This window comes from Oncorhynchus masou, chromosome 18 (assembly GCF_036934945.1).
Source record: "Oncorhynchus masou masou isolate Uvic2021 chromosome 18, UVic_Omas_1.1, whole genome shotgun sequence".
NCBI classification, from domain to species: Eukaryota; Metazoa; Chordata; class Actinopteri; order Salmoniformes; family Salmonidae; genus Oncorhynchus; species Oncorhynchus masou.
In genome coordinates this window covers 76,730,264-76,751,903 of record NC_088229.1, presented here as the reverse complement: position 1 = coordinate 76,751,903, position 21,640 = coordinate 76,730,264, and the positions used below count along the sequence as shown (strand labels likewise).

Genomic DNA, 21,640 nt, shown 5'->3' with positions numbered 1-21,640 from the left:
AACGCTGCGCGAGCCACTCATAGCAACGCTGCGGGAGCCACTCATAGCAACGCTGCGGGAGCCACTCATAGCAACGCAGCGCGAGCCACTCATAGCAACGCTGCGCGAGCCACTCATAGCAACGCTGCGCGAGCCACTCATAGCAACGCAGCGGGAGCCACTCATAGCAACGCAGCGGGAGCCACTCATAGCAACGCAGCGGGAGCCACTCATAGCAACGCAGCGGGAGCCACTCATAGCAACGCAGCGGGAGCCACTCATAGCAACGCAGCGGGAGCCACTCATAGCAACGCAGCGCGAGCCACTCATAGCAACGCAGCGCGAGCCACTCATAGCCACGCTGCGGGAGCCAATCATAGCAACGCTGCGGGAGCCACTCATAGCAACGCTGCGGGAGCCACTCATAGCAACGCAGCGCGAGCCACTCATAGCAACGCTGCGCGAGCCACTCATAGCAACGCTTCGCGAGCCACTCATAGCAACGCAGCGGGAGCCACTCATAGCAACGCAGCGGGAGCCACTCATAGCAACGCAGCGGGAGCCACTCATAGCAACGCAGCGGGAGCCACTCATAGCAACGCAGCGGGAGCCACTCATAGCAACGCAGCGGGAGCCACTCATAGCAACGCAGCGCGAGCCACTCATAGCCACGCTGCGGGAGCCAATCATAGCAACGCTGCGGGAGCCAATCATAGCAACGCTGCGGGAGCCACTCATAGCAACGCAGCGCGAGCCACTCATAGCAACGCTGCGCGAGCCACTCATAGCAACGCAGCGGGAGCCACTCATAGCAACGCTGCGGGAGCCAATCATAGCAACGCAGCGGGAGCCACTCATAGCAACGCTGCGCGAGCCAATCATAGCAACGCTGCGCGAGCCAATCATAGCAACGCAGCGCGGGCCTCTCATAGCAACGCTGCGCGAGCCACTCATAGCAACGCAGCGCGAGCCACTCATAGCAACGCTGCGGGAGCCACTCATAGCAACGCTGCGGGAGCCACTCATAGCAACGCTGCGGGAGCCACTCATAGCAACGCTGCGGGAGCCACTCATAGCAACGCTGCGGGAGCCACTCATAGCAACGCTGCGCGAGCCACTCATAGCAACGCTGCGGAGCCACTCATAGCAACGCTGCGGGAGCCACTCATAGCAGCGCTGCGCGAGCCCCTCATAGCAAGCGCTGCGCGAGCCAATCGCAAGCGCTGCGCGAGCCAATCATAGCAACGCAGCGCGAGCCACTCATAGCAACGCTGCGCGAGCCCCTCATAGCAACGCTGCGCGAGCCAATCATAGCAACGCTGCGCGAGCCACTCATTGCAACGCAGCGCGAGCCCCTCATAGCAACGCTGCGCGAGCCACTCATAGCAACGCTGCGGGAGCCACTCATAGCAACGCTGCGCGAGCCCCTCATAGCAACGCTGCGCGAGCCCCTCATAGCAACGCAGCGCGAGCCACTCATAGCAACGCTGTCCTATTTCACAACATTGCATTTTATTACTCTTCTGTGGCGAGAACAAAAGAATCCCGTAGCCTGAAACATGCTCCACCTCAACATACCCCCCCCCCACTTCAGAAAGACTTGTTATAGGTTACATATTTATTAGCCTTAGAAAAGAAAACTTCATTTGAAGTGAGACAGTAACCGAGACTGGTGAAGTTGAACTAAAAGAACACCAACGGTTGGAGACACATCTGCAGGGGTGTTATCTGATACAGAAGAGTGATTACATGTTTTTTGGTCACGCGGTTGTGTATTTGCTACACCCACAATAAAACCACATTTCCCATCATAATAAAACTAGACACATTTCATAATGGAGTAGAGTTGTACCATAAAAATTAAAAGGAAATAAAATTAAAAAAGAATTAAATTATACAAATATCACACATGTGGCCGGTCAAATATTTAAATGAGAAAGCCCTGGATGTCTCCACAACTCAAAAAGGTAGGTTGAACATTAATGTTGACAATATGCAACATTCGTTCACTATTTATTGTGTGTTCTAGACAAGTGATTGATGGGTGGTAAAAATTGTAAAGAACACAACGGTGTTAAGGTTATTGACCCCCGAGCCCATTCACAGACTCCCTTCAGAGGTTATTGACCCCCGAGCCCATTCACAGACTCCCTTCAGAGCCCATTCACAGACTCCCTTCAGAGCCCAATCACAGACTCCCTTCAGAGCCCATTCACAGACTCCCTTCAGAGCCCATTCACAGACTCCCTTCAGAGCCCATTCACAGACTCCCTTCAGAGCCCAATCACAGACTCCCTTCAGAGCCCATTCACAGACTCCCTTCAGAGCCCATTCACAGACTCCCTTCAGAGCCCATTCACAGACTCCCTTCAGAGCCCATTCACAGACTCCCTTCAGAGCCCATTCACAGACTCCCTTCAGAGCCCATTCACAGACTCCCTTCAGAGCCCAATCACAGACTCCCTTCAGAGCCCATTCACAGACTCCCTTCAGAGCCTATTGACCCCCGAGCCCAATCACAGACTCCCTTCAGAGCCCAATCACAGACTCCCTTCAGAGCCCATTCACAGACTCCCTTCAGAGCCTATTGACCCCCGAGCCCAATCACAGACTCCCTTCAGAGCCCATTCACAGACTCCCTTCAGAGCCCATTCACAGACTCCCTTCAGAGCCCAATCACAGACTCCCTTCAGAGCCCATTCACAGACTCCCTTCAGAGCCCATTCACAGACTCCCTTCAGAGCCCATTCACAGACTCCCTTCAGAGCCCATTCACAGACTCCCTTCAGAGCCCAATCACAGACTCCCTTCAGAGCCCATTCACAGACTCCCTTCAGAGCCCAATCACAGACTCCCTTCAGAGCCCATTCACAGACTCCCTTCAGAGCCCAATCACAGAAAGTTGTCTCCCCCGATAAAGAAATGACGGATGGGAAGTTTGGCTCCTTTTACTGACCCCGGTTGTTTTCAACTAGTTAAAGAATAAATATTTTTGATTAATTTCATTCATTTGAGTCAATAAGAACAGAGTTTACAAGAGATGTGGTCTCGAGACCACATATTGGTCTGGTCTGGTGTAGGATACACTTTTACTCGGTCTTGATTCGGTCTCGGAACAGTGAGGTCCTTTCTTCCCCAGAGCAGCGGAGTAAAAATATAATTTAAATCAGCTCCCATTCAGACATCCCATAAAACCACTTCGACCAGGCCACATAACTCGCACTCCTTTCATGACACGGTAATATTTTTGTGTTATCTTATCTCCCTCACTAGCTTTAAGCCCCAGCTGTCAGAGCAGCTCACAGATTACTGCACATAGCCCATCTATAATTTAGCCCAAACAACTACCTCTTCCCCTACTGTATAGATTTATTTAGCTCCTTTGCACCCCATTACTTCTTTCTTCCACTTCAAATCTACCCTTCCAGTGTATTACTTGCTATATTGTATTTACTTTGCCACCATGGCCTTTTTTTGCCTTTACCTCCCTTATCTCACCTCATTTGCTCACATCGTATATAGACTTGTTGATACTGTATTATTGACTGTATGTTTGTTTTACTCCATGTGTAACTCCGTGTTGCTGTATGTGTCACACTGCTTTGCTTTATCTTGGCCAGGTCGCAATTGTAAATGAGAACTTGTTCTCAACTTGCCTACCTGGTTAGATAAAGGTGAAATAATTTATTTTATATATACATATAAGTTATGGCCTATTGAAACCTAGGCTTCCTACTTTAGGGGAGTGGGGGGATTGTTTGAACGTTGTGCTCCCTAGGCTATTAGTAAGGTGAGACGGAGGGAAGTTGGAACACAGTATTTTTATATATAAACATGTTTGGGTTTGTGACTGTTTGCCCTCACAGTGAATTTGTTCACCATTCTGAATGTCTAAAAGATTTAATATGTTCTTCTGAAATATTAACATAGAATTACTGGACATTTTGAAGTCTTATGATCGTGGCGATTTGACAATTACAATCATGGTGTTGAATTTTACTCTCATTTTTTGTGGTATAAATCTTGGAGTCTTCATCTCCCTCCCGGTCTCGCTTGCCTTTCCTTCCCGGTCTTGACTCGGTCTCGAACACAACACTGCCCTCTACCGGTGAACAAACAACTGAAAACTCGAGTCGTGATTCTACAAGCCTCTCGTTCACCATAAGTGGATCATTTGAGCTGTCATTTGTAACAGACTTGAAAAAGCATGCTTTAAAAACAACGCATATGTGTTGATTGCTAGTCATACAAATAATATTATTTATTGGTACATTTGAAACGAGGTCTAGTTGGCCGCAACCGGACTAGATTGTTAACGATTCTTGGCGGAGTGAATTGTTTGACTGGGTGACGGTAAACCCTGCACTATATCGTTCGCAAACTGCAGCACCCCAAACGATTCGTTCTCGTTCGTTGAGCAGTTAACAAAAATATAGATATATGTCCATTACAACATCAATAATTCATTAATTGCATTCATTATAGATTTTCATTTATCTGTTGTAAACATGTATTTTTCCTTCTCTTCGCTACCTGCACCGTGATTCATGTTGCCTGCGCGCATGTATGACTGACAGGTGTCGGTCGGAGAGCACGAGTCACCGGAAGAGTTCAGTATTAATCCACCCTCATTACGGCCAACAGGTCAATCTAACGACTACAACGAACGAGTCATTTAGAAAAACAAAATCATGACTCTTGAAATCAGTAAAAAAAAAAAATATTTAGAAAATCGTTCAGAAAGAATAAATTGTTCGCGAACTGCAGGTGCAGGTTTAGACAAAGAGTTGCAGTACTCACTTTTAAGCGCAGGCACTGTTTAGATTTAGGTGAAGGAACCCTGTAATAATGTAAACTACTATTATATAAAGAGGTGCTGGAACTCAAGCAGTAGAACATAAGGTTTTCGGTACACGGGTCAAGTGAACTCCTTCCCAAATCCAACACTGCACATCACAAAACCAATGTCACTGAAAAACACCGTCGGCTGCAACGGTGTTAAAAACCGGTAAAACAGTGTACAGAAAAGTGTATATTTTGCATTTGTGATATTATTTTTGATGTGATATGAAAGTTCAGCGAGTTATGTTTCTAGAACCGGACTGCAGTTGAGACTCGATCCACGTTTAGATGGGAGTATTTGGCTGTTGATTCTGCCATCGCCTCTATACAGTACATGTAAGGTTATTTAACTATAATGAGTAACGTTGGGCTCCTTTAGTCCATTATTAGGGTAGTGGCGACCATTCAATCCTTGTCGCTGATTTAATTTATTTCGGGGACGAATGCAATGATTATGGAAGCCTTTTCCCAGCCCAGCCTAACGATGTTAGCGCACCGTGAGACGACAACTCTAGGTTATCAAGATATCAACTTACCGGCCAGGCGAAACTGAACTGCAAAACAATCTTGGATCTTTCGTTCTTCGCCGAATTCTTCAAAGAAAATGTATTCCCTCCAAGGACAGGGGTAGAACCGGACCCGAAGCTGCAAGGTCCCGCAGCCGAAACCCGCGACTGGTATTCCTTCAAACACACTTTAAAAAACGTATCACACTCATCCATCCTGCATTTCCGATCCCCGGTGATCCGCGAGCCGTCACAACACAGCCCGCTAAGAAGCTCGCCGTTCCGGTTGTTCATCGATAAGATCTCCAACTCGAACTGACCGGTTCCCTCGGCCACCTGTTGGTAAAGCAGAACCAAGAAACGGTGAAACCGCTGGAAATTGGCGGCCCAGCGCCTCTACAAAATGTGCAAACTATGGTAATATATCAAAGTAATTGAGCCGTACAAGTTATCTGGCATAATAACTAACACATTTGAACTGGGAAAAACTAAAATGGGATTGTTTCACTTGGGGAAGAGGGTTGCAGCCGATCAATGCAGCCAGTTAAAACGCCACAGTTAAAACGCAGGGACTCGAGCTAAATATTTCCCACAGTCCTAGTTATCTTGATCTTTTAACTAGTCTATATAAAATCAAATAAAGTATACGAATCAATGCGTCCAGAGAAGCTGTCTGAACATATTCCACAATGTGCAACTTTAAAGTAATCCACATACCTTTGCACAAAAGCACAACAATAAGGCATGTAAGCAAAAATCAGCAACGCCAACAACGGAGCCCCTTCTCAAAATCATGCCTCCGGTGTTGCCTTCCGCTCCGGCCGCTCTGCTTGGAAACTGGACGGTGTCTGACCGAGTCACCGTACCAATGCACTCCTCCGATTTCAACATGCACAGAGTCGAGAACAAGACTTTGTCCAACAAGCCACAGCTTTGCAACACAGAGGGAAATGCTTCCTTTTGCGTCCTTCCTATGTCCTTCGGCTCAACTTCTCCTAGTTCGGTAGTTCGTATCGTTGTATTCCGTTTTTTATCCACTTACTTCTTCGCAGCGAAAAGTGTGTAGCTACACGCCAGTGATGTGGGTTGTTGCAGTATCTGTCCAGGACTGAACGTAATGTTTGTTAGGACCACATAGCCAGTTCAACCAGGGAGGGGGACGGACGCTGGCGTACATTATATATTCATGAGACGATGACAACGCCTCCTGTTGAATATTGAGTAGCCCTGTAAATCTACTTAACCTAATGTCGAGAAGTTGCGTCAAAGGCTCTCTTCCATTTCCCCTGAAAACGGGAACATCCGGTTGGCTGGGACTCGGCAGAAGCTATAGAGAATGCCAACATGTTGTCCTAAAAACCGTAAATGAGATCCCTCTGGTTCGTTCAGTCATTCCTATGAATGAATGGGACAGAATCGGGTTTTGGGATAAACACAGAACGTAAAGTGTGAGGTTAACACAAGTTTAGAAGCTCTTATACGTTTTGTTCTATGAGATAATATCAGTCAGTTAACATGACCTTTATGACTTATGAAGCATCTATGATATTTATGTGCTTTTTTTGTATCGCATAAATGCTTAAAGATTCATGGCTGATGAATAAATCTCATTGGACAACGTGTAAGATTTCCTTAAGCCTGTGTTTACCGTAGAACTTACTGTCTGTGTTACAAAAACACTATTCATTTCCCCATAGACTTTGTCAAAACGAACCACGGCAGAGTAAATGCCTACAAAAAGACGCCATTACTATTTTCCTCTATAATCTACTGTACCGGTATTGAAACCTAAGAGTTATGATTCTGCAAGTTATTTTTGTTGTTGTTGTTGAGTTGAACAACTATTAGGAAAATAAATAGAACACTTAGTCAATTAGTTGTAAATAATAAAATAAAATAAAAACATTTTTTTAAATCTCACTGTCAAAATCAGCCTTAAAAAGTAGGTTAAAGTACATTATATCAATATTGTCCTTCCTGCATATTTAACAAGGTATGTCAAATATGGGCTTCTCAAAATAGATGATGAATTAGCCCCATGAGTGAGTCTGGGAATTCAGATTAGGCAGAAAATAAACAGAGAAAAATCCCTTGTTTCTGGAACCATGATTTGTTCTTTGTGATGTGGAACACTGATAATGTCTCTGTCCCCAATGGCACCCCCAGAACACTACTTTTGACCAGGTCATATAAGGAAGAGGGGACCATTTAGGATGCAGTTAATGTCAAATCTAAATGCATTTGTCACGTGCTTTTGTAAACAACAGGTGCAGACTAACCGTGCTTACTTACGGATCCTTTTCCCAGCCATGCAGATTTAAAGATTAAGGTAGAAAGTGAGATAAAAACATTGAAATAGTGACACAAGGAATAAATACACTGTAAATAACCAATAACAATAACGAGTAATCAGAATAGCATGGTTATATACAGGGAGTACCAGGTAATAACATGGTTATATACAGGGAGTACCAGGTAATAACATGGTTATATACAGGGAGTACCAGGTAATAACATGGTTATATACAGGGAGTACCAGGTAATAACATGGTTATATACAGGGAGTACCCGGTAATAACATGGTTATATACAGGGAGTACCAGGTAATAACATGGCTATATACAGGAAGAACCAGGTAATAACATGGTTATATACAGGGAGTACCAGGTAATAACATGGTTATATACAGGAGGTAATAACATGGTTATATACAGGGAGTACCAGGTAATAACATGGTTATATACAGGGAGTACCAGGTAATAACATGGTTATATACAGGGAGTACCAGGTAATAACATGGTTATATACAGGGAGTACCAGGTAATAACATGGTTATATACAGATACCAGGTAATAACATGGTTATATACAGGAAGTACCAGGTAATAACATGGCTATATACAGGGAGTACCAGGTAATAACATGGCTATATACAGGGAGTACCAGGTAATAGCATGGTTATATACAGGGAGTACCAGGTAATAACATGGTTATATACAGGGAGTACCAGGTAATAACATGGTTATATACAGGGAGTACCAGGTAATAACATGGCTTTATACAGGGAGTACCAGGTAATAACATGGTTATATACAGGGAGTACCAGGTAATAACATGGTTATATACAGGGAGTACCAGGTAATAACATGGCTATATACAGGGAGTACCAGGTAATAACATGGTTATATACAGGAAGTACCAGGTAATAACATGGCTATATACAGGGAGTACCAGGTAATAACATGGCTATATACAGGGAGTACCAGGTAATAACATGGCTATATACAGGGAGTACCAGGTAATAACATGGTTATATACAGGGAGTACCAGGTAATAACATGGCTATATACAGGGAGTACCAGGTAATAACATGGTTATATACAGGGAGTACCAGGTAATAACATGGTTATATACAGGAAGTACCAGGTAATAACATGGCTATATACAGGGAGGTAATAACATGGTTATATACAGGGAGTACCAGGTAATAACATGGATATATACAGGGAGGGAATAACATGGTTATATACAGGGAGTACCAGGTAATAACATGGATATATACAGGGAGTACCAGGTAATAACATGGCTATATACAGGGAGGTAATAACATGGTTATATACAGGGAGTACCAGGTAATAACATGGCTATATACAGGGAGTACCAGGTAATAACATGGTTATATACAGGGAGTACCAGGTAATAACATGGTTATATACAGGGAGTACCAGGTAATAACATGGCTATATACAGGGAGTACCAGGTAATAACATGGTTATATACAGGAAGTACCAGGTAATAACATGGCTATATACAGGGAGTACCAGGTAATGACATGGCTATATACAGGGAGTACCAGGTAATAACATGGCTATATACAGGGAGTACCAGGTAATAACATGGTTATATACAGGGAGTACCAGGTAATAACATGGCTATATACAGGGAGTACCAGGTAATAACATGGTTATATACAGGGAGTACCAGGTAATAACATGGTTATATACAGGAAGTACCAGGTAATAACATGGCTATGACAGGGAGTACCAGGTAATAACATGGTTATATACAGGGAGTACCAGGTAATAACATGGTTATATACAGGAAGTACCAGGTAATAACATGGCTATATACAGGGAGTACCAGGTAATAACATGGTTATATACAGGGAGTACCAGGTAATAACATGGTTATATACAGGAAGTACCAGGTAATAACATGGTTATATACAGGGAGTACCAGGTAATAACATGGTTATATACAGGGAGTACCAGGTAATAACATGGCTTTATACAGGGAGTACCAGGTAATAACATGGTTATATACAGGGAGTACCAGGTAATAACATGGTTATATACAGGGAGTACCAGGTAATAACATGGCTATATACAGGGAGTACCAGGTAATAACATGGTTATATACAGGAAGTACCAGGTAATAACATGGCTATATACAGGGAGTACCAGGTAATAACATGGCTATATACAGGGAGTACCAGGTAATAACATGGCTATATACAGGGAGTACCAGGTAATAACATGGTTATATACAGGGAGTACCAGGTAACAACATGGCTATATACAGGGAGTACCAGGTAATAACATGGTTATATAGAGGGAGTACCAGGTAATAACATGGTTATATACAGGAAGTACCAGGTAATAACATGGCTATATACAGGGAGGTAATAACATGGTTATATACAGGGAGTACCAGGTAATAACATGGTTATATACAGGGAGTACCAGGTAATAACATGGTTATATACAGGGAGGTAATAACATGGTTATATACAGGGAGTACCAGGTAATAACATGGATATATACAGGGAGTACCAGGTAATAACATGGCTATATACAGGGAGGTAATAACATGGTTATATACAGGGAGTACCAGGTAATAACATGGTTATATACAGGGAGTACCAGGTAATAACATGGCTATATACAGGGAGTACCAGGTAATAACATGGTTATATACAGGGAGTACCAGGTAATAACATGACTTTATACAGGGAGGTAATAACATGGCTATATACAGGGAGTACCAGGTAATAACATGACTGTATACAGGGAGTACCAGGTAATAACATGACTTTATACAGGGAGTTAATAACATGGCTATATACAGGGAGTACCAGGTAATAACATGGCTATATACAGGAAGTACCAGGTAATAACATGGTTATATACAGGAAGTACCAGGTAATAACATGGTTATATACAGGGAGTACCAGGTAACAACATGACTATATATACAGGGAGTACCCGGTAATAACATGGTTATATACAGGGAGTACTAGGTAATAACATGGCTATATACAGGGAGTACCAGGTAATAACATGGCTATATACAGGAAGTACCAGGTAATAACATGGTTATATACAGGAAGTACCAGGTAATAACATGGTTATATACAGGGAGTACCAGGTAATAACATGGTTATATACAGGGATTACCAGGTAATAACATGGCTATATACAGGGAATACCAGGTAATAACATGGTTATATACAGGGAGGTAATAACATGGTTATATACAGGGAGTACCAGGTAATAACATGGTTATATACAGGGAGTACCAGGTAATAACATGGTTATATACAGGGATTACCAGGTAATAACATGGCTATATACAGGGAATACCAGGTAATAACATGGTTATATACAGGGAGGTAATAACATGGTTATATGCAGGGAGTACCAGGTAAAAACATGGTTATATACAGGGAGTACCAGGTAATAACATGGTTATATACAGGGAGGTAATAACATGGTTATATACAGGGAGTACCAGGTAATAACATGGTTATATACAGGGAGGTAATAACATGGTTATATGCAGGGAGTACCAGGTAAAAACATGGTTATATACAGGGAGTACCAGGTAATAACATGGTTATATACAGGGAGGTAATAACATGGTTATATACAGGGAGTACCAGGTAATAACATGGTTATATACAGGGAGGTAATAACATGGCTATATACAGGGAGGTAATAACATGGTTATATACAGGGAGTACCAGGTAATAACATGGTTATATACAGGGAGTACCAGGTAAAAACATGGTTATATACAGTGCGTACCAGGTAATAACATGGTTATATACAGGGGTACCAGGTAATAACATGGTTATATACAGGTAGGTAATAACATGGTTATATACAGGGAGGTAATAACATGGTTATATACAGGGAGTACCAGGTAATAACATGTTTATATACAGGGAGTACCAGGTAATAACATGGCTATATAGCCGAGGCAAACTAAGAGTAGGGATCAATACACAGTGGAGCCCTCCAGGACTACAGTCTAGTGGGATCAATACACAGTGGAGCCCTCCAGGACTACAGTCTAGTGGGATCAATACACAGTGGAGCCCTCCAAGACTACAGTCTAGTGTAGTGGGATCAATGCACAGGGGAGCCCTCCAGGACTACAGTCTAGTGGGATCAATACACAGTGGAGCCCTCCAGGACCACAGGCTAGTGGGATCAATACACAGTGGAGCCCTCCAAGACTACAGTCTAGTGTAGTGGGATCAATACACAGTGGATCCCTCCAGGACTACAGTCTAGTGGGATCAATACACAGTGGAGCCCTCCAAGACTACAGTCTAGTGTAGTGGGATCAATACACAGTGGATCCCTCCAGGACTACAGTCTAGTGGGATCAGTACACAGTAGAGCCCTCCAGGACTACAGTCTAGTGGGATCAATACACAGTGGATCCCTCCAGGACTACAGTCTAGTGTAGTGGGATCAATACACAGGGGGTAGCCCTCTAGGGAAGACTGTAGTATCCACCGCAGGGGTTAGCCCATTAGGGAAGACTCCTAACAAATCGGAACATAGGCCTAATGATCAGTCAGACACGAGCGGGAACATCGGACAGAGTTAAATGTGTTTAGGGGATCAGTAACCAGAGAAAGTTGAAAACCACCGAGTTAGAGGATGCCTGCTCAGTGCTCACACACAGATCAGCTTTGTAATCACTGATTTAGAGGGCCTTTAGTACGACTGGGGAACCCCCATAGTTAGTCATTAGTATAAACCAATTACACAGGTCAGTCACTAGATCAGGGAGGACAGACACCCATAATGCGTAACTAGGGCTTCACCATCACCCTTTACGACCCGTTAGTTAGTTAGTTAGTTTCCGAGGGTTGGTGTCATATGATTTTTCAGTGGCATGAGGACTCTCTGATAAGCAGAGCTGACATTCTTACATTTTACATTGAAATCATTTAGCATACGTACTTATCCAGAGAGACTTACAGGAGCAATTGGGGTTAAGTGCCTTGCTCAATGGCACATCGGCAGATTTTTCACCTCGTCGGCTCGGGGATTCAAACCAGCAAACTTTCAGTAACTTGCCCAAGACTGGTAATCTTCGGTAACTGGCCCAAGGCTGTTAATCTGGCCCAAGGCTGTTAATCTGGCCCAAGGCTGTTAATCTGGCCCAAGGCTGTTAATCTGGCCCAAGGCTGTTAATCTGGCCCAAGGCTGTTAATCCTCGGTAACTGGCCCAAGGCTGGTAATCTGGCCCAAGGCTGGTAATCCTCGGTAACTGGCCCAAGGCTGGTAATCTGGCCCAAGGCTGGTAATCCTCGGTAACTGGCCCAAGGCTGGTAATCTGGCCCAAGGCTGGTAATCCTCGGTAACTGGCCCAAGGCTGTTAATCTGGCCCAAGGCTGTTAATCTGGCCCAAGGCTGTTAATCTGGCCCAAGGCTGTTAATCTGGCCCAAGGCTGGTAATCCTCGGTAACTGGCCCAAGGCTGGTAATCTGGCCCAAGGCTGGTAATCCTCGGTAACTGGCCCAAGGCTGTTAATCCTCGGTAATCTGGCCCAAGGCTGGTAATCCTCGGTAATCTGGCCCAAGGCTGTTAATCTGGCCCAAGGCTGTTAATCTGGCCCAAGGCTGTTAATCTGGCCCAAGGCTGTTAATCTGGCCCAAGGCTGTTAATCTTCGGTAACTGGCCCAAGGCTGGTAATCCTCGGTAACTGGCCCAAGGCTGTTAATCTGGCCCAAGGCTGTTAATCTGGCCCAAGGCTGTTAATCTGGCCCAAGGCTGTTAATCTGGCCCAAGGCTGTTAATCTGGCACTTGGCTGTTAATCTGGCCCAAGGCTGGTAACCACTAGGATAGCTGCCACCCATTTTTCACACTCTATTCCAGGTGGTGACCTTTACCTTACTTTTCCCTCATTGAGATTATTAACCTGCGTCCTAAATGGCACCCTACATAGTTCACTACTGTAGACCAGAGCCCTATTCCCTACATAGTTCACTACTGTAGACCAGAGCCCTATTACCTACATAGTGCACTACTGTTGACCAGAGCCCTATTCCCTACATAGTTCACTACTGTAGACCAGAGCCCTATTCCCTACATAGTTCACTACTGTAGACCAGAGCCCTATTACCTACATAGTGCACTACTGTTGACCAGAGCCCTATTCCCTACATAGTTCACTACTGTAGACCAGAGCCCTATTACCTACATAGTGCACTACTGTTGACCAGAGCCCTATTCCCTACATAGTGCACTACTGTTGACCAGAGCCCTATTCCCTACATAGTGCACTACTGTTGACCAGAGCCCTATTCCCTACATAGTGCACTACTGTAGACCAGGGCCCTATTCCCTACATAGTGCACTACTGTTGACCAGAGCCCTATTCCCTACATAGTGCACTACTGTTGACCAGAGCCCTATTCCCTACATAGTGCACTACTGTTGACCAGGGCCCTATTCCCTACATAGTGCACTACTGTTGACCAGAGCCCTATTCCCTACATTGTTCCATTGAGAGAAGACTTGTCCTACCGACCCAATACTGTGAGGAAGCATGGACAATACTGTATGCGCTGGCCACTAAGAGTACATCGTATGGCTGTCACTGGCCACTAAGAGTACATGGTATGGCTGTCACTGGCCACTAAGAGTACATCGTATGGCTGTCACTGGCCACTAAGAGTACATGGTATGGCTGTCACTGGCCACTAAGAGTACATCGTATGGCTGTCACTGGCCACTAAGAGTACATCATATGGCTGTCACTGGCCACTAAGAGTACATCGTATGGCTGTCACTGGCCACTAAGAGTACATTATATGGCTGTCACTGGCTACTAAGAGTACATCGTATGGCTGTCACTGGCCACTAAGAGTACATCGTATGGCTGCCAGAGGCCACTAAGAGTACATCGCATGGCTGTCACTGGCTACTAAGAGTACATCGTATGGCTGTCACTGGCCACTAAGAGTACATCGTATGGCTGTCACTGGCCACTAAGAGTACATCGTATGGCTGTCACTGGCCACTAAGAGTACATCGTATGGCTGTCACTGGCCACTAAGAGTACATCGTATGGCTGTCACTGGCCACTAAGAGTACATCGTATGGCTGTCACTGGCCACTAAGAGTACATCGTATGGCTGTCACTGGCCACTAAGAGTACATCGTATGGCTGTCACTGGCCACTAAGAGTACATCGTATGGCTGTCACTGGCTACTAAGAGTACATCGTATGGCTGTCACTGGCCACTAAGAGTACATCGTATGGCTGTCACTGGCCACTAAGAGTACATCGTATGGCTGTCACTGGCCTCTAAGAGTACATCGTATGGCTGTCACTGGCCACTAAGAGTACATCGTATGGCTGTCACTGGCCTCTAAGAGTACATCGTATGGCTGTCACTGGCCTCTAAGAGTACATCGTATGGCTGTCACTGGCCACTAAGAGTACATCGTATGGCTGTCACTGGCCACTAAGAGTACATCGTATGGCTGTCACTGGCCACTAAGAGTACATCGTATGGCTGCCACTGGCCTCTAAGAGTACATCGTATGGCTGTCACTGGCCACTAAGAGTACATCGTATGGCTGTCACTGGCCTCTAAGAGTACATCGTATGGCTGTCACTGGCCTCTAAGAGTACATCGTATGGCTGTCACTGGCCACTAAGAGTACATCGTATGGCTGTCACTGGCCTCTAAGAGTACATCGTATGGCTGTCACTGGCCACTAAGAGTACATCGTATGGCTGTCACTGGCCACTAAGAGTACATCGTATGGCTGTCACTGGCCTCTAAGAGTACATCGTATGGCTGTCACTGGCCTCTAAGAGTACATCGTATGGCTGTCACTGGCCACTAAGAGTACATCGTATGGCTGTCACTGGCCTCTAAGAGTACATCGTATGGCTGTCACTGGCCACTAAGAGTACATCGTATGGCTGTCACTGGCCTCTAAGAGTACATCGTATGGCTGTCACTGGCCACTAAGAGTACATCGTATGGCTGTCACTGGCCACTAAGAGTACATCGTATGGCTGTCACTGGCCTCTAAGAGTACATCGTATGGCTGTCACTGGCCTCTAAGAGTACATCGTATGGCTGTCACTGGCCTCTAAGAGTACATCGTATGGCTGTCACTGGCCTCTAAGAGTACATCGTATGGCTGTCACTGGCCTCTAAGAGTACATCGTATGGCTGTCACTGGCCACTAAGAGTACATCGTATGGCTGTCACTGGCCACTAAGAGTACATCGTATGGCTGTCACTGGCCACTAAGAGTACATTGTATGGCTGTCACTGGCTACTAAGAGTACATCGTATGGCTGTCACTGGCCACTAAGAGTACATCGTATGGCTGTCACTGGCCACTAAGAGTACATCGTATGGCTGTCAATAGCACTATCAAAAGCCCCCCCCCCCCCCTCCCACTGAGACTGCGACACTCCTAAGCTGAGCCGAGGCAAACTAACCTACCCCATGGCTAATAGGTTTACCCCCCCCCCCTCTCAAACACGGGACAAGAACCACCTCTGGCAGGTCACAGGGGCAGCTAGCCTGGACAGATGGGACCCACGATCCACCCCCTACTCCCAAAAAAACCTTCCTTTCACAACCCTTGTCCGTCAGCCAGTCTGACGGGACAAACCACCGCCACAGACTCCCACCACCATCAGAATGGAAATGAGCGTATAATTTGGGCCAGCCCTTTGACGAGAGATCTCCAGTCTCCAGAGGGTTAAGAGTTAGGCCAATTAACCCTTATTACAGAAAGAAAGGGCGTTTAAATTAGACGGGAAACCCGAGAAGACTACAGGACCGCAGCAGAGGAATGTCTGAAGGCCTTTAAAGGAGAGGAGACAAAGAGGAAGCCTCCTATAGGCTACCCTTAACCTTCAACCTTCATCCAGACAGGAAATTGCAATCTGACAGCCATACGATGTACTTCTAGTGGCCAGCATGCTCCCTGCTCTCCTTCTCTTTCTCCCTCTTTCTCTCCCTGCTCTCCTCTTTCTCCCTATTTCTCTCCCTGCTCTCCTCTTTCTTCCTATTTCTCTCCCTGCTCTCCTTCTTTCACTTAATCTCTTTCTCCCTATTTCTCTCCCTGCTCTCCTTCTTTCACTTAATCTCTTTCTCCCTATTTCTCTCCCTGCTCTCCTTCTTTCACTTAATCTCTTTCTCCCTATTTCTCTCCCTGCTCTCCTCTTTCTCTCCCTGTTCTCCTTCTCTTTCCCCCTATTTCTCTCCCTGCTCTCCTTCTCTTTCTCCCTATTTCTCTCCCTGCTCTCCTTCTCTTTCTCCCTATTTCTCTCCCTGCTCTCCTCTTTCTCCCTATTTCTCTCCCTGCTCTCCTTCTCTTTCTCCCTATTTCTCTCCCTGCTCTCTCTCTCTCCCCATTTCTCTCTCTCGCTCTCTCTTTCACTCCATCTCTTTCTCCCTATTTCTCTCTCTCCCTCTCTTTCACTCCAGCTCTTTCTCCCTATTTCTCTCTCTCTCTCCCGCTCTCTTTAACTCTCTCTCTTTCTCCCTAATTTTCTCCCTCCCGCTCTCTTTAACTCTCTCTCTTTCTACCTATTTATCTCTCCCTCTCTCTTTCACTCTCTCTATTTCTCCCTATTTCTCTCCCCCCCTCTCTCTTTCACTCTCTCTCTTTCTCCTTATTTCTCTCTCTTCTCTCCATCTCTCTCTCTCTCTCTCTCTCTCTCTCTGTCCCTCTCTCACCTCACCTCTCCCTGAGTAGTAGTCATAAAACAGGAAGGACCTCTCCTCTGAGACCAGAGTGCTAATCTCCTCTAGGGTTAATGTGATTACGGTAACAATCACATCAAGGACCCGAGGGCCTTTGGGGGATCAGGGATCCAGGATTCCCTTTAAGTCTGCTATCCGACCCATTCACACGTGAAAACACAGTCCCTGTGACTCCCCTAACCTTAACCTCTTAGCCCTAACCCCGCATACTAGACAGCACACTGAGCTAACCTCTTAGCCCTAACCCTGCATACTAGACAACACACTGAGCTAACCTCTTAGCCCTAACCCTGCATACTGGACAACACACTGAACTAACCTCTTAGCCCTAACCCCACATACTAGACAGCACACTGAGCTAACTTAGCCCTAACCCTGCATACTAGACAACACACTGAGCTAACCTCTTAGCCCTAACCCTGCATACTAGACAACACACTGAGCTAACCTCTTAGCCCTAACCCTGCATACTAGACAACACACTGAGCTAACCTCTTAGCCCTAACCCTGCATACTGGACAACACACTGAACTAACCTCTTAGCCCTAACCCTGCATACTGGACAGCACACTGAACTAACCTCTTAGCCCTAACCCTGCATACTAGACAACACACTGAGCTAACCTCTTAGCCCTAACCCTGCATACTGGACAACACACTGAACTAACCTCTTAGCCCTAACCCTGCATACTGGACAGCACACTGAACTAACCTCTTAGCCCTAACCCTGCATACTGGACAACACACTGAACTAACCTCTTAGCCCTAACCCTGCATACTAGACAACACACTGAGCTAACCTCTTAGCCCTAACCCTGCATACTAGACAACACAATGAACTAACCTCTTAGCCCTAACCCCGCATACTAGACAGCACACTGAGCTAACCTCTTAGCCCTAACCCTGCATACTAGACAACACACTGAGCTAACCTCTTAGCCCTAACCCTGCATACTGGACAACACACTGAACTAACCTCTTAGCCCTAACCCTGCATACTGGACAGCACACTGAACTAACCTCTTAGCCCTAACCCTGCATACTGGACAACACACTGAACTAACCTCTTAGCCCTAACCCTGCATACTGGACAGCACACTGAACTAACCTCTTAGCCCTAACCCTGCATACTGGACAACACACTGAACTAACCTCTTAGCCCTAACCCTGCATACTAGACAACACACTGAGCTAACCTCTTAGCCCTAACCCTGCATACTAGACAACACAATGAACTAACCTCTTAGCCCTAACCCCGCATACTAGACAGCACACTGAGCTAACCTCTTAGCCCTAACCCTGCATACTAGACAACACACTGAGCTAACCTCTTAGCCCTAACCCTGCATACTGGACAACACACTGAACTAACCTCTTAGCCCTAACCCTGCATACTGGACAGCACACTGAACTAACCTCTTAGCCCTAACCCTGCATACTGGACAACACACTGAACTAACCTCTTAGCCCTAACCCCGCATACTAGACAGCACACTGAGCTAACCTCTTAGCCCTAACCCCGCATACTAGACAACACACTGAACTAACCTCTTAGCCCTAACCCCGCATACTAGACAGCACACTGAGCTAACTTAGCCCTAACCCTGCATACTAGACAACAGACTGAGCTAACCTCTTAGCCCTAACCCTGCATACTAGACAACACACTGAGCTAACCTCTTAGCCCTAACCCTGCATACTGGACAACACACTGAACTAACCTCTTAGCCCTAACCCCGCATACTAGACAGCACACTGAGCTAACTTAGCCCTAACCCTGCATACTAGACAACACACTGAGCTAACCTCTTAGCCCTAACCCCGCATACTAGACAGCACACTGAGCTAACCTCTTAGCCCTAACCCTGCATACTAGACAACACACTGAGGTAACCTCTTAGCCCTAACCCTGCATACTGGACAACACACTGAGCTAACCTCTTAGCCCTAACCCTGCATACTGGACAGCACACTGAACTAACCTCTTAGCCCTAACCCTGCATACTGGACAACACACTGAACTAACCTCTTAGCCCTAACCCTGCATACTAGACAGCACACTGAACTAACCTCTTAGCCCTAACCCTGCATACTGGACAACACACTGAACTAACCTCTTAGCCCTAACCCTGCATACTAGACAACACACTGAGCTAACCTCTTAGCCCTAACCCTGCTTACTAGACAACACACTGAGGTAACCTCTTAGCCCTAACCCTGCATACTGGACAACACACTGAACTAACCTCTTAGCCCTAACCCTGCATACTGGACAACACACTGAGCTAACCTCTTAGCCCTAACCCTGCATACTAGACAACACACTGAGCTAACCTCTTAGCCCTAACCCTGCATACTAGACAACACACTGAGCTAACCTCTTAGCCCTAACCCTGCATACTAGACAACACACTGAACTAACCTCTTAGCCCTAACCCTGCATACTAGACAGCACACTGAGCTAACCTCTTAGCCCTAACCCCGCATACTAGACAGCACACTGAGCTAACTTAGCCCTAACCCTGCATACTAGACAACACACTGAGCTAACCTCTTAGCCCTAACCCTGCATACTAGACAACCCACTGAACTAACCTCTTAGCCCTAACCCTGCATACTAGACAACACACTGAGCTAACCTCTTAGCCCTAACCCTGCATACTAGACAACACACTGAGCTAACCTCTTAGCCCTAACCCTGCATACTAGACAACACACTGAACTAACCTCTTAGCCCTAACCCTGCATACTGGACAGCACACTGAACTAACCTCTTAGCCCTAACCCTGCATACTGGACAGCTCACTGAACTAACCTCTTAGCCCTAACCCTGCATACTGGACAACACACTGAGCTAACCTCTTAGCCCTAACCCTGCAAACTGGACAACACACTGAACTAACCTCTTAGCCCTAACCCTGCATACTAGACAACACACTGAACTAACCTCTTAGCCCTAACCCCGCATACTAGACAGCACACTGAGCTAACCTCTTAGCCCTAACCCTGCATACTGGACAACACACTGAACTAACCTCTTAGCCCTAACCCTGCATACTAGACAACACACTGAACTAACCTCTTAGCCCTAACCCTGCATACTAGACAGCACAGTGAGGTAACCTCTTAGCCCTAACCCTGCTTACTAGACAGCACACTGAGGTAACCTCTTAGCCCTAACCCTGCATACTGGACAACACACTGAGCTAACCTCTTAGCCCTAACCCTGCAAACTGGACAACACACTGAACTAACCTCTTAGCCCTAACCCTGCATACTAGACAACACACTGAACTAACCTCTTAGCCCTAACCCCGCATACTAGACAGCACACTGAGCTAACCTCTTAGCCCTAACCCTGCATACTAGACAACACACTGAGCTAACTTAGCCCTAACCCTGCATACTAGACAACACACTGAGCTAACCTCTTAGCCCTAACCCTGCTTACTAGACATCACACTGAGCTAACCTCTTAGCCCTAACCCTGCATACTAGACAACACACTGAGCTAACCTCTTAGCCCTAACCCTGCATACTAGACAGCACACTGAACTAACCTCTTAGCCCTAACCCTGCATACTGGACAACACACTGAACTAACCTCTTAGCCCTAACCCTGCATACTAGACAACACACTGAGCTAACCTCTTAGCCCTAACCCTGCATACTAGACAACACACTGAGCTAACCTCTTAGCCCTAACCCTGCATACTAGACAACACACTGAGCTAACCTCTTAGCCCTAACCCTGCATACTGGACAACACACTGAACTAACCTCCTAGCCCTAACCCTGCATACTGGACAACACACTGAACTAACCTCTTAGCCCTAACCCTGCATACTAGACAACACACTGAGCTAACCTCTTAGCCCTAACCCTGCATACTAGACAACACACTGAGCTAACCTCTTAGCCCTAACCCTGCATACTGGACAACACACTGAACTAACCTCTTAGCCCTAACCCTGCTTACTAGACAACACACTGAGCTAACTTAGCTCTAACCCTGCTTACTAGACAACACACTGAGCTAACTTAGCCCTAACCCTGCATACTAGACAACACACTGAGCTAACCTCTTAGCCCTAACCCTGCATACTGGACAACACACTGAACTAACCTCTTAGCCCTAACCCTGCTTACTAGACAACACACTGAGCTAACCTCTTAGCTCTAACCCTGCATACTAGACAACACACTGAGCTAACTTAGCTCTAACCCTGCTTACTAGACAACACACTGAGCTAACTTAGCCCTAACC

At 45.9% G+C, this 21,640-nt stretch overlaps 1 protein-coding gene across 1 annotated transcript in view; it reads right to left on the bottom strand.

Annotated features, from left to right (window-relative positions):
- Positions 1-6,458, bottom strand: part of jag1b (jagged canonical Notch ligand 1b) — a 114,880-nt gene extending 108,422 nt beyond the window's left edge. Inside the window, exons 1-2 of the mRNA XM_064924485.1 lie at positions 6,045-6,458; positions 5,358-5,663 (exon numbers count right to left, since the gene is read on the bottom strand). Of these exons, the coding sequence (XP_064780557.1) occupies positions 5,358-5,663; positions 6,045-6,218 (480 nt within the window). The 5' untranslated portion in view covers positions 6,219-6,458. The remainder of the gene's footprint in view (positions 1-5,357; positions 5,664-6,044) is intronic.
- Between the last annotated feature and the right edge of the window lie 15,182 nt (positions 6,459-21,640).